At 40.6% G+C, this 15,042-nt stretch overlaps 1 protein-coding gene across 2 annotated transcripts in view; it reads right to left on the bottom strand.

The window, feature by feature from the left end:
• RORA (RAR related orphan receptor A) overlaps window positions 1-15,042 on the bottom strand; it is a 98,594-nt gene that overhangs the window by 29,258 nt on the left and 54,294 nt on the right. For both annotated transcript variants that reach the window (XM_047075026.1, XM_047075027.1), the window contains exon 2: window positions 11,470-11,555. In XM_047075026.1, coding sequence (XP_046930982.1) covers window positions 11,470-11,555 — 86 coding nt within the window. The remainder of the gene's footprint in view (window positions 1-11,469; window positions 11,556-15,042) is intronic.

Raw genomic sequence — 15,042 nt, 5'->3', positions numbered from 1 at the left:
GCTTCAGATTCTGTGTCTCTCTCTCTCTCTCTGCCCCTTCCCCACTCACACTCTGTTTCCTTCTCTCTCTCTCTCTCTCTCTCTCTCTCTCTCAAAAATAAACATTTTAAAAAAATAAAAAATTAAGAAAAGTACGCAATGTCTATACCCACCACATTGTGAATAGCACAACAAATGTGAGGAAGTATTCTAGTATTTAAAAACTATTATCTGATTCTGGAAAGAGGTTGCTCATGTCATCACTGATGAATGAGTGAAGTTCCAAAACACGTTTTCCTTATTTCATTTTCCTCTTATTCATTAATGTAAATGGAAGTATCAACATTCATGTTGGCACTACAGTCTGTCATCAACAACAACTGTACCTATGGATGGAGGAATTCAGCAAAGATCACTGGGGGCATTTAGTGACAACCATTTGTCTATACGTTTATAATGAAGAATATTGTAGATTTTACTACTTGAAAATTGTGTCACATATCCATGAAACATACACTGAAGTTTGGTATATACAGACAGACACTGTTTTCCAATGAGTCAGCTGTTAAAAACTGACCAGCAAGTGACTGGACTGAACCCAGTTCTTCCCCAGATTCCCATCACACTATCTGAATGAATCTTCCCTACTTAGGATGCGCCTTTCGCCAAAGCTGTGGCTTGGCCTTCTATAGCCCTATCACCCCCAACCCTGTAACACACACACACACACACACACACACACACACACACACTCTAGAAACTTCAGCTGAATGGTTTTGTCTTCATTCCAGAACAGAACATATCCCAACCCACCGCCTGTTTCCTAGCTTTGTCTCCTTCGGTGTTTGCTTGCTCAGCCAAGGGACCAACTTCATCCCAGTTACTCAAGGCAGAACGATAAGCTTCATTGCATCTCTGCCTCCTCCCCTCCCCCACCCAAGCAGTCACCGTATTAGGCTGTTTCTTGCCACTTTCATATTTCTCAAATCCATCTACTTCTCTCCATCTTTACTGCAATTTTCTCAATGCTCCATATCTGTAATCTCCTGAATTAGTTATTATACAGCCTCCCAAATGGACTTCCTGCTTCCATTCACACTCTCTCCAATCCATTTTCATACAGTCACTGGAGATCTTTTCTAAAACATAAACCTGATCAGGCCACTTCTCTGCTTATTAGCCCTTGAATAGCTCTCTACTACTGACCAGGCCACAACCACCTATCCAGGCAACTCTCTCCTACATTCACTCCTCTTCTCAAAGTCATACTCTGGCCAAGCCTAAACTGCTGTGTTCACAGTTCCTCATAGGACAGCCACCCCCACAACCCCCCAATTTCACCCCCATTTCCTAGAAGCTCTCCCCTTCTCTTTTTTTAAATTATTATTATTTTTTAATGTTTTACTTATTTTTGAGACAGAGAGAGACAGAGCATGAGCAGGGGAGGGGCAGAGAGAGAGGGAGACACAGAATCCGAAGCAGGCTCCAGGCTCTGAGCTGTTAGCACAGAGCCCGACGCAGGGCTCGAACTCACAAACCGCGAGATCACGACCCGAGCCGAAGTTGGACGCTCAACCGACCGAGCGACCCAGGCGCCCCTCTCCCCTTCTCTTAAGAATTCACTGAGATAATCACTTTCTCTGACTTTGCCCCTTCCAAGACTGGTTGAGGGGCCCCTCCCATGTATACGCTCAGAGCCAGGTCTCCCTCACTGACTGCTTTGTTTCTTTCCAGTAATTAACCCAGTACTTCAAGAAGTCAACAAATACTTGTTGAATGAATGACCAGAGGGAAAAAAAGATGGTACTGATTAAAACCTGTGGTGACAATCATATGCTGAACACCTATTCAGTACCAGGCACTATGTAGGACACTTTGCAAACATTATGGCTCTGTAATTCACATCAACCTTGCAAAGTGGGTATTACGGTATCTGTTTTACAATGAGAAAATCAGAGTGCACAGAGGCTAAGCCATGTGTCCAAAGTCGCACAGCAGGTAAGGGGAAGGGCTGAATCCTGGGTGCATCTTATTCTAAATGCCGTAGACTTCTTAATACAGTACGAAAAAAGCATTGAGGCAAACACGTCGGGCAGATCAAACAAAAGCAGATAAACAACAAAACCAAACAAATAAACGCAAAAGGCCCACTTTTCAGTTCTGTACTCAAAGCTCCGCATAATGGTTTAGACACAGGAGAGGGAGGTGACATTTCGCAGGGTACTGAATACCAGGTTTACATATGGGTAGGAAAACATTTTCATTTCCTGGATCTACTTAATAAACATGGCATTGCCTATGGGGGTTATTAATAGTTTTGCCCAAAGGTGAGGGTTGGCTGGATGGAGGACGATGGGTGTGGTTGGAAAGGTGCTCAGAGGATCTTGCTCTGAGGGGGCTCCCCTCCTGTTTGGGGCTCCTTCTTAGTAAGGCATAGGCTGAAATGCTGATCCGATGTTTGGTCTTTTGACAATTTTCACTTAATGAATTGATTCCTACAGTTCATTAACATACCCACTTCCACTTCTGTATACACATATGTCTTAATTAGCTGTTCATTGGCTGTTTAATTACAAGAAAACAGCTGACAGCTGCCTTGCTGAATTCTAATGGCAGACGCTTTGGAACGGCTACACATTTGCTTTTGACAACCAAGATTTATTCATAACTCTATGATTTATTGTGAATGCTCCTATGCCTGCCTAAATTATTGTATTTTCCGATACAACTAAAAAATTGAAATGGGGGGGGGAGCTCTTGAAGAGAGTGTGTGTGTGTCCCTGTCACGGCAGAGAATCCCTTATGTAAAAGATGAACTGTTACAATTTTATTTCTCTCGGGAAGTTTCTGTTGAGAATATTCAGAAATATGGGAGCGAGGAAGAAGAAACATCTTTGGATAAACATGGGGAGAGAGTTAAGTATTTAAAGTAAAGAAAGAAAGAAAGAAAGAAAGAAAGAAAGAAAGAAAGAGAAAATAATTGCCAACGTAATCTTACTGAGGGGGGAGGAGAGGGCATGAATAGATTAAAATCAGAGACAGGAAGAGGCAGAGGGAAATGATAGAATTAAGTTGCAGGGGGTGGGGTGGGGGCAGGAATAATATTCCCCAAGGAAGCAAATGAAGAAGAGAATTTGTTCTTCAGAAAAGAATAGGCAACCTCATTTGCAAAAGTTAGCTGGTACAGCTCCACACGCATACATCTGGTAGCAATAAATCATGGAATCACAGATCTCCTGAACAACTTTCTCCTTCAATAATGACTGGCCTCCCTGTAGAATTGTATGTGCAAATGATCTCTGATTAAAGCTGACCTCACGTGTCATGTTTGGTAAGCGTAGACGTCTGCTTTGGCATACTGTGATCTGTGACACTCAGACCCAATCCAAATGAACACATTGAACAGCAGGGATTCCCCAGGCAAGCATGAGGGGCCCTGCCCAGAGTCGGACACTACGTTAGAGCCCCTGCTGAGGACAAGGCCATAAGCCCAGCACTGCCTGTGAGCGAGGAAGGGCAGTAGTTACTGAGACATGATTAAGACCAAAACAAAGAAACAAAAAATACAACAATAAAAAAAAAATCCAAATCATCTGGATGCACATTGGAATTTAACACACTCTACTACCAGTGTATTTCATCACAGGACTGGAAGAGTGAGCTACATACATTTTTTTTCTTATCACCTGTATATAACAGAACCGAAACCCTGATGTCACAGGATGCAGAAACAGCCAAGTCTAATTTTTGTTTTAAATGGCTAGCTCTAATATTGGGTCCCGGTGTTCTAAAACACTAAAATAAGGGTTAGGGATGCCTGAGTGGCTCAGTCGGCTGGGCATTTGATGCTTGATTTCGGGTCAGGTCACGATCTCATGGTTCCTGGGTTTGAGCCCCGCATCGGGCTCTGTGCTGACAGTGTGGAGCCTGCTTGGGATTCTCTCTCTCTCACTCTCTCTCTGCCCCTCCCCTGCACACATGCACACACATTCTCTCTCTCTCTCAAAATAAATAAACTTAAGAAAAAATAAAAGTGTTGGGCAGGAATATATCACTGTTGAAAAGTGGATAAAATTGCTCCAAAGCTAGTAACATTTCACAACTGAAATAAAAATATTAAAATCCTCTAAGAAACAGTTGGAGCCTAAATAGAATATTTATGGACATTTCTTTTTAGCCTAAAACATAAAAAGCTCCAGAAATTGCTTTAACTCTTTCAGGAAAAAAAAGAAAAAAAGAAAAGTACCAATTTTGCACTCTGGCTATCTTTGAAAGGCTTTTTATTGTTAACCTCAGATAGCATATTGTTTTTTTTTTTTAATCATTTGTTTTGAGAGAGTGCATATGAGAGAGCATGTGTATGTGCAAGGGGGGGAGGGGCAGAAGAAGAGGGAGAGAATCTTAAGCAGATTCCATGCTCAGCAGAGCCCAACGTGGGGCTCGATCCCACAACCGTAAGATCATGACCTGAGACAGAATCAAGAGTCTGAAGCTTAACCAACAAAGCCACCCAGGCGCCCCTCAGATAGCATACTGTTAATGCAAAGATACTCCTCCAAATTCTCTGGGTGGAAAAGCAAACTTTGCATAAGACATCATCTTACATGTATTGATTGATGAATAAGTATGTGACAAACAAACGCTAGTCTGTTGTTACCCTATCAAGAGCAAAAGGTCTTAAATGTAATCAGAAATCAATTTGCTAACTCCAACACTTGACTGTACATTATTATTTAAAAGGTTAAAGTTGAAACTGTATATCCAACAAAATCTAAAGAATATAGATTTAAAAAAAAACCTGTGTTTTTTATCATGAGATAAATTTTTCTTCATCATCATCTGAGCAGCCACTGTATCTAACAATGAAGCTGGGAAGGGAAGTGGAATGACAAATAGGGCCATTTCTCAAAGGAAACCTCAACCAGTGCCATTTTTCTATAAACACTTCAGCAGTTTTATTCACTTTGAAGACTGAACCTCAACCCTAATATCTGCAGCCTCTTGTTTTATTTCTGGCCTTTTCTTCTGCCTGCCCATTCCATGGCCTGGCCCCTCCTCCCAGGCAGGCCTGCCTCAGTTTACCCCACACCCGCCTACTAACTTATCCAGTGCTAAGACTCAATTCTGTTCCAAGACCTAAAAAATATCTTTAGTGACAGACCCACACCCCTGCAGACCTATTATCTATGTTTTTCTGAGATGCAACATTCAAGACATGACCAAGGCTGGTATACTGTTACCTCATTATTTCAAGAGAACAAGTAAAGTACCTTCGTAATAAAAACCTTGGCATAATGGACTCTTTATAAATTTGGGAATGGCGTACCTATTTGTCCTTATTTTCCAGTGTCCACAGAAAGCTACCCTTTGCCCCACTTAAACCGGATTATATGTTGTCCACAAAATATAACCAAGACTTTCCCGTCTGTGGGTTCTTGCTGCCTAGTGGGTATGTGCTGTTTGTGCCACATCATAGACTGTGACATTACTCCAGGATTTTGTTCTTTTTATGTGCATATATTATTTTTTTTAAAATTTTTAGGTTTATTTATTTATTTTGAGAGAGAGAGAGAGTGCACACGGGAAGGCAGAAAGAATCCCAAGCAGGCTTAGTGCTGTCAGTGCTGAGACCAACATGGTCCTTGATCACATAAACAGTGAGATCATAACCTGAGGCTAAATTAAGAGTCAGACACTTAACCAACTGAGCCACCCAGGTGCCCCTTATTTTATTTTTTTTTAATTTTTTTTTTTTCAACGTTTATTTATTTTTGGGACAGAGAGAGACAGAGCATGAACGGGGGAGGGGCAGAGAGAGAGGGAGACACAGAATCGGAAACAGGCTCCAGGCTCTGAGCCATCAGCCCAGAGCCTGACGCAGGGCTCGAACTCACGGACCGTGAGATTGTGACCTGGCTGAAGTCGGACGCTTAACCGACTGCGCCACCCAGGCGCCCCTTATTTTTAAATGTTTATTTCTTTTTGAGAGAAAGGAGAGGGATTGGCAGACAGAGAATCCAAAGAAGGCTCCGCACCGTCAGCACAGAGCCCGATGCAGGGCTCGAATCCATGAATTGCAAGATCATGACCTGAGCCGAGATCAAGAATCGGACACTGCTAGGAGCCCCATTTTTATATATATTTTAAATGAACTTCACTGAGGCATAAATTAAATACAAAAACGCACCACTAAGTGAAGAGTCCACTTTGAAGAATTCTGACAATGGGCACACCTGTGTAACTACCGCCACCTTAGAACATTGCCACAAACCACAAAAGTGTCCTTCCCTTAGCGGTCATTCCTCACCTTGGCTCTAGGTAACGATATCTGCTTTCTGCCATTATAGATTTAAGATTGGTACTTCTTCTAGAATGATTTCTGAGTGCAATTCTACGGTATGTATTCTTCTGTTTCTGGCTTCTCTCATTTACCAGAATGTTGTTTTGTGCATACAGGGTACATTCTCTCTTATCGCCAAACAGCATTCCACTCTATGGATCTTCTTTATCCATCCACCACCCACTTTTACTCCTTTTTCACTTGACGGGCATTTGGGTTCTTTCCAAAGCTTTGTGGACATTGTGAATAAAGGGGCTGCAAATACTCACAGAAAAGTCTTTCCATGACAGGTGCTTGTGTTTCTTTCCGGGAAACACCAAGGATCGGGTGTGAGGTCATATGTTAGGTTGATGCTTATGAGATGCCACCTTTCTTCAGAGGGGCTGTGCCACTTCACAGCCCCGCCCCCAGATGACAGGAGACTGGGAAATTCACCAGTTTCTCTGTATCTTCATCAGGTTTATCATTCGCAGAGTTTTTGTTCTTCTTCGTCTTGCTGCTGTTTTGTTCCATTTTAATTTTAGTCTCTCAGGTGAATATGTCATGGTATTTCCCTGCGGTTTTATTTACATTTCCCTAACGATTAGAGATCTTGAGACTGTATCCATGTGTTTATTGGCTCCTTGTCCGGGTTTTGTGAAGAGATGGTTCTTGTTATTGTTCCTTTTTATTATTATTTTTGTCCTTTTATTTATTTTCAGATTTGGCTTTTTTTCCTTCTATTTCTTCCAGTACATGGCTTGCCTTTTCGTTTTACTAATGATAGCTTTTGAAGGGCACAGATTTTCAATTTTGATGAAGTCCAATTTATTATTTTTTAAAATAAGGTAAGGACTTCAGTGTGTGGTCTGAGGAAATATTTGTATGTCTATTGTTACAAAAACATGATTCCTTCTAGAAATAATACAGCATTATGTCGTTTTCTTAGGATATTCTTTTTTTTCTTCCTCTTCTTTTAAAAAATGTTTATTTATTTTGAGACAGAGAGAGAGTGAGTGGGGCAGGGGGTGAGAGATGCAGAGAGAGGGAGAGAGACAGAATCCCAAGCCCCAATACGGGGCTTGATCTCATGAACCATGAGATCATGACCTGAGCCAAAATCCAGTCAGATGCTTAACCAACTGAGCTACCCAGGCGCTCCTCTGACCCTTTTTTTAAATGTTTTATTTTACTTTTGAGAGAGACAGCGAGAGAGTGAGCACATGTGTATGTGGGCACATGTGAGTGGGGGAGGGGTAAAGAGGGGGACAGAGGACCTGAAGCTGGCTCTGCACTGACAGCACAGATGCAGGGCTTGAACTCACAAACAGTAAGATCATGACCTGAGCTGAAGTCAGATGCTTAACCCACTGAGCCATCCAGGTGCCCCAGTTAGTACATTCTTTAAGTTAATTTTTGCTTTCAGGGAAAGGTATAAACGTGAAGTTAATTTTTTCCTTTTTCATATTAATGTCTGGTTGTTTCAGCAACATTGTTTGAAATGACCCATCTTTCTTTCATTGAATTAAATTGGCATCTTTGTCAAAATTCAACTGACCTTAAATGGGTGGATCTCTTCCTGAACTTCCTCCCCCCTTTAAATTTTTTTTTCTGGCTTACTAAATCTAGGATTTAGTTCTTGCTTTGCTATTTAGCTTTTCCTATGCAGACCTCATCTCTACAACTAGATCATAAACTGCTTGAGGGAAGGATCAGGTCTTCTATGTCTTTGGACCCCTTACAGCTCTTATATGGTGCCTGGCCCCAAGGTGGGGGTGGTTCTCATTATTTTGCTTTTATTAGCAAGGTCTGCATAACAAATAGCAAATGGTCACAAAATTAAGACTTGACCCCTACTTGTCCTAGAAATGATAGCTGACTACAGTAGCATGACTCAAGCATGTGGAATTTGGCTAGGAATGATTATAACAACAGCCAACACTTACTGAGTGATTGTTATACGCCTGGCATTTTTCTCAGCGCTTTACCTAAATGCATGTGATAACCCCAGGAAATAACTACAATCACTATCTTGATATTACAGACGGGAAAGAGGCACAGAGAGGTTGGGTCGGTGCTCAAGTCAGTAAACAGAAGAATTAGATTCAAACCCAGGCAGTCTTGTTCCAGAGTCAGATCATAAGTGACGCAATACTGTCTCTCCACAGGTAGCAAAGGGGACATGGAGAGGGTGAGCTGGGAACACCCAAGAAGCAGAGAAACAGCTATGAAACTTCTATCAGTTTTGCTGTTGATGTGCAATGCTTACCTGAGTAAATATGTGGTAAAATAAATGATCATCTCAGCAATTAAATAGGTTCTCTGGCTTCTAATGGTTTCAGGTGGTTGACTTTAAAATGCAATTTAAAATACATTCACAAAGTGATTAGCTCCAAAAATGACTGAGTCCCTTTCCTTCCTTTCATTAGATATCTATTTATATATATAATTAGAAATTATCCTTATGGCTAATGATCCTATCACAGAGATAAACTATTTACAATTTATGATGCTGTAACCACCCTCACCTGGTTAGAGCATGATAAATCATTAACATCAGCGGCAAAAGCAGAAGTCTCTAGACTTCACCACAACTAGAGATAAAAATATTAATTATAGCAGAGAGAAATTATAATTGCAGAGCAAATACCATGCGCATCAAATATCAACACATACCCCTGCATTGGTCCCAGGCTGGGCATAGGCCCAATCTGTTAATAAAACTAAGTTTTAATTGTTTGTCTTTGTGATTTCCAATGTATAAAGTCAACAGGACAGGAGAATAGAACCACAGATAACCAAGAAACAAACAAACAAAAAAACCAAAAAAACCCTCACTTTGGCATTGAGGCGGTATGAGATCTGGAAGGGAATCTAGAAAAGTGATAACTATGAAATAATAGCTGCCTTTTGCTTTCTTTTTTTTTTAGTTTATTTATTTTGAGAGAGAGAGTGAGAGAAAAAGAGAGCGCACATGTGTGCAAGTAGGGGAGGTCCAGAGAGAGAGGGAGAGAGAGAGAGAATCCCAAGCTGTCACTGTGGAGCCTGATGTGGAGCTTGAACTCACGAACCGAGAAATCATGACCTGAGCTGAGGTTGGACGCTTAGCCGACTGAGCCACCTAGGCACCTTGTGCCTTTTGTTTTCTTATCGCTGTTATTTTTGTCATGAATAAACATTGGGAGTAAAAAGAAAACACACATTGTTTATGCCTATGTAAACCCAGTGGTTCTCAGACAATTCTGATTTTACTGAACAGCCTGTTGTTAATTAATCTTCTGAATTGTTGGGTATTCATATGAGGGGGCCCCCACCTCTACCCTGGCCCTGACTCAGATGCCACTCTTAGGTATTCACTCTGGCTGGCACAGAAAACGACACGTGGCATTACTAAGAGACTCAGAGAGAGTACTCAGCTTCTCAGGCAGAATGAAGGGACACGTGGGTAATGCCCAGGACCCTGTCCACTTCAGGAAATACCCAGGCGCTGTGCAGCGCACAATATCATGTTTGCTTGGAATTTCTGGCAGGGGGCATCGCCGTCTATATTCCCTTCACCGAGAAAGGCTGGGTCATCTTCCAGCAGGACGAGGTGTGAGCACAGAGTAGGTGGGGGTGAAGTGTGACAGCTGCCCAGCCACATCAGCTGAATTAACTTTGAAAATCAATGGGATGTCAGTCGTTGCAGGCAGACCACCCTCCCTTACATCCTGGGATGGCATAGGTCACGCAGTTGATTTCATTGTGTCTACTTTTGTTTACCTAATTGATTAATTTTGAGGGAGGGCAAATTGAAGAAGTAAAAGGACATAATTTTTTTTCTTAGTAATCTAGAACCTGAGGCCTTGAGGACTGATGTAACGATGAACAATTCAAAATCCCCTTTAAGTAGCAAACCCCTTATTCCTAAAAGGCAGATGATTAAAAAAAAAAAAAGCATGCTTGGCGGTGTGCAGAAAGCTCAAGAAGCACCAAGATGGGATCAATACAGCGGATCTGTGTGCGTACAAAGCAACACATGTTACCATGATTAAGAGTAAAACAAAGACTTAAAGAAATTACGAGGCAAATTTCCCTGAAATCTCCCAGTAGTTATCTGTTATCAGAAGGTGATTTTCTATTTTATGACATTATATTTTCTAATTTCACTGAAGGAAAGCTAACCAAATTTGTGGATTTTATTTTATTTTATTTTTTTGCCTTAGCCTCAAAACGCCTTAGGGCTAATCAGGCCTGGTTCAGTGGCAATCAACTGTCTCGGAGGCCTCCTGCATGTTTAAATAGCTTCTTGCCTGTTTATTTTGCACTGTTTTATCCTGTAAGCTGTCTCAAGGCCCTTCCAATATAAGCCGGAGGATTTAAATCTTAATAAATTGAAATTTGAATAACAGAGGCAATCTGGGTTTGGAGGTCTTGAATGATGAGGATAAACATCTCTATTCCCATTCCCACATTATGCCTGTGCTGAACGTATTGCCCTCGATCAGCACCAGCGATAATTAAGTAGTAACAACAGCAATAAGAATGAAAATATTTCGATTTAAATAGCACTTTTCAGTTTGCAAGGACTTTTATTTACAGGTTTTCACGCTATCCTTGGAATAGTTCTAAAAGGTAGGAAGAACAGGTGTTATGCCCACTTTATAGATGAAGAAACTGAGTCACTAAAAGATTAAAACAAGCCCAAGCAAGAGGGACAGTGGTGGCATTAGGACCAGAACCGAGTTCTATCCAGTGGCTTTGCTGTAATTTGGCTAGATATATCAACATATGTGTGCCAACAATAAGATTCTGATTACATTCTGATTAAACCATTGGAAATATTTTCTTATAAAGTTTATAACAGGGACACTACAGAAATCCAGAGTCATTTCTTTAAAAAACAAAAAAAAAACCCAAAAGGGATTGTTCATCAGTTCAATCAATTCCAGGATTGGAAGTGACAAGCAATGCTCAAATACTTTCCTCTAGCTTCCTGTTAGTTTGATGGAAGGCATAAAAATATATACGACTTCCTTAATTATAATTTAACACCAAAATATTTATTCCATCCTGTCATTTCTCATCACTCAAAATGCCAGGGAGTTGAATTTTTAGACATAGCAGAAGTAACATCGCAAAGATACATTCCAGCATTAATAGAAACAACAACAACAATTAAAAAGGCTTACCTTGCAGCCTTCACATGTAATGACACCATAATGGATTCCTGATGATTTGTCTCCACAGATCTTGCAAGGAATAATTTCAATTTGAGCTGCAACAGAAGCACGCAACCAGTTAATTACATTTTCTTTTAAACACCTTATAAAAGCGTTCCCTGATCAGCATTTGTATAGTGAAAACTAATAACCTGCTAAACATTATACTGCATTAACTATTCATTGCTGAACTGTGAGGGTCCCCCTAGAGCCCTGGACTAAATTATGGCTGCTCGTTATATAATAGCTTTCGGGTTATTAAAATGGGTCATTTGAGAAGGTGTTTAAGAACCCACAAGAAGACTGGAATCAGCATTTCAAAGCCTTCAAGAACTGGAGAGCTCGCAGTTTAGGCCTCAGAGCAAAGCAGATACTAAAATGTTTCCTCCGATCTCATTTTCCATCATTATTTTTAAAAGGTCATAAATCTGTCTTGGCTGAGCACTGTAGCTCCACTGGTAGGGAAAAAAATATACTCCAAAAAGTCAAGACTGCTTAGGAAAATGATTCAACTCAAAATATTAATAAGTTACATATGATGGCAAGATAAGAATGCCTTAATCATCTTTTTTAATTAATGTAGCTGCCATGTGTTAAAAATCAGTCCATTTGTGTATGATCAAAACCTTTTAACCATTAAGTTAATATCCTAGCTGAATTTAATAATGGTGAATCCTGAACAATTGTATATGTAGCTTCTGAGTTCTTCAAGTTGGAAATTGACTGCCTGGTACAGCGTGTGTGTGTTTCTATCCAACTGATTACTTGAAGATGCCTCATACTGGAACACCACCCAAAGACTAATATACATGACACCAAAGTTCTCAAAGATGACAAAGCACATTTCTGAGCAAACACAATAGATCTTTAGCACAGTTGGTTGGAAAGAACAAAATTAAGGATTTAAAAAAATAACCTAAGGAATAGAGTAATTAGGCAAAACAAAGTTCTTGGCTCACCCATTAAATATAATTTGTATGTGAAATAAAGATCAACATTGAGCTGGAGATACAGGATGGCAACATTCACCAGTTTACCTGGAATGTTCCATTTTGCTAAATTTTATTTCTCATGGGCTTCACTATGGATATCATAGTATCATAGATTACTAACTCACACACACAAACACAATTGCAAGAGCATAAGTGGACTTCATTTTCATATAGCCCCAAACTGGCTCCACGCCTTACACAAAGCAATGACTTAACCTAAGGGCTATGTTGCACGATGTAAGTAACACACTTATACATATAGCCCACTCTTAGTTCTAACGTAATCCCATATCCTGGAATAATTTCCACAACCTCTTACTGTGGATTTGATGCAATGTTTGCATCTGATACTCAGAAACAGCATACATTAAATTACTGGATTTAACCTCATTATAAACCATGTGTACCTGCTAACTTCCTTTCAAGGGGACTAGTACAGGACTGCAGTGACTTTTAGGGAGTGCAAGCTATTCTAGAAGGAGAGGCCTTTTCATGTCGATCACTTTTAGTGTTGACATACTGGGCTTCATTGTCCAGAATTAAAGATTGTTTGACATCTTACATCCAGTACATTTTCTGTAATGGGGAGGTTTTCTAATATGTACATAATGGTGTTTTCATATATTGTCTATTCTGAGTTACACAGCTTAATGTGTTATAAGGTTGCATTTAACAAAAATGATCATTTCTAAATCTTCCACCACATCTTGATGTCTTGTTTGATTTCTTCAAGGAAATTCTTTATGAAATGTGAACTCTAATAATGCTTCACATTTATGGCTCCTCCAGTATTTTTAATATAGTCAAGGCCAAGTTTTGTGTCACATAGTGTCTGTAGATCTAGATAGAGTTATATCCAACCTTTTTGAGACACAAAAGCCAAGTGGTAGTAGAGACATTCTGGAAGGTGATGTCAGCTGAGAGTGATGGCCTGGATTTTCCCATGTGAATTAAGTAGTCTATAATGAGAACCAGCCTCCGCCCCCCCCCTCCCCCAACCCCTAAGGAATAGAATAATCAGGCAACACGAAGTATCTGGACCATCTATTAAACAAAATTTATATGTGAAATAAAAAGACGGACACTGAGCTTTTCCTACGTCTTACCTCAAGCCGTAATCACAGAAATTAGACACAGATGAACCTCATTAGGCCCTATAGTTTAAGTCTGTATCAAAACTACCTGAGGCAATTAAAGCAATGTTAGTGCTGAATTTGGACCTTTCAAGAGTTACCTTCCTTCCAGCTTAACAATAGTGAGAGCAAGCACACCTATTTAGTTCTTTAAAAGATATGAAGGCCCTCCAATATTGGGAATGCTGAGTAAAGCTGTATCTAGATCGAATGGAGAATAACGCATTGCTGTTCATTTTGCCTGGGGTCACAGTGGATTATCCATGAGAAGTGAAATGATGATGTAAACATCACCTTAATAGGTAAGACCCAAACACCTGCCAGTGGCTCCTGTCATCCTGCAAGTGATATGTGCAAGGCACAGAGGGGTCTGCTCATGATGGGGGGAGCCCTGGGATCCGGGCCCAGAACTTCCACCCTCAGAATGACTCATGGCTTGGCTCGGGCTGGGGAATGGGCGGTTGGTGGAGGGTGGTTGTAGCACAAACCCAGAGTTTGGTACCAACTACTGCATAGCTCTGCTGGTCTGAGTCAGGCTCCCAAATTCTTGGGGTTCAGCCTTGCTTCAGCTCCCAGGTCTTCAGATCTGGAGGACACTCAAGCCCGAGACATATTTCACAAGATTTATGGAGGCCAAGATGCTTAGTCTGAATGGACTCACTGTATATTGACCTGTATTTTCAAGCAGGGGTCATTTACCCAGACCTTTGACTCCCGCTGTGTTTGTGCTTAGTTCTAGGGGACAATGTCGGCCAAAGAATCAGAATTGGAAAAGCCTCACTAGGAATCTCATAGTAAGGTGATGGGAGCAGTCTCCAAAGCAAAATTCAGGTGTTCTGATTGGCCAGATTAAACTATTCTACTAGCTTACCCCCCGGGTGGCTCTCTTATCTCAGAAGACAATTTCAGTTGCAAGTGCTCTTTAGGAAATGATTAAAATCCACCTGCTCCAAAAAAGCAAACTGTCTGAATGTGATCTGATCACATGTGTTGATATTTCCAGAAAGCAAACATTTGCAGATTGGAGCGGGGCACTTACTCAACCTTCCATTTAATCCAACAATGCATAAAAGCCACTTCCCTCCACCTTTTAGTCAATTCACAGAATTCAAATGTATCAATGAAGGAAAAAAATGCCTTGCAATATTTTTTCAAAAGGAAAGCAGTTTAGTTCTTTAAATTTGAGTTTCCAGACCAGTAAGAGGGAAAAGGACAAAAATCCCTTTTGCCCTTTGCTTTCTATCCCTCAGGCTTTTTCATTTTCTAACAGGCAGTGCTGTGTCTTTTCAAAATAATCTTCTTTTAAGACAAATTATGAGTCTTGGCCCATATATATACTGCACACATTAACTCAGCCAGCCTTTCAAAGGATGAGTTCTGTCAGACACCACTACTGTCACAAGTATATTGATTAAATT

Source organism: Lynx rufus, unplaced genomic scaffold, assembly GCF_022079265.1.
Source record: "Lynx rufus isolate CCGP_SWC_20201006 ecotype Redwood Valley unplaced genomic scaffold, mLynRuf1.p SCAF_13, whole genome shotgun sequence".
Taxonomy (NCBI): domain Eukaryota; kingdom Metazoa; phylum Chordata; class Mammalia; order Carnivora; family Felidae; genus Lynx; species Lynx rufus.
Note: the sequence above shows the minus strand (reverse complement) of the source record. Positions and strands in the feature narration are given on the sequence as shown.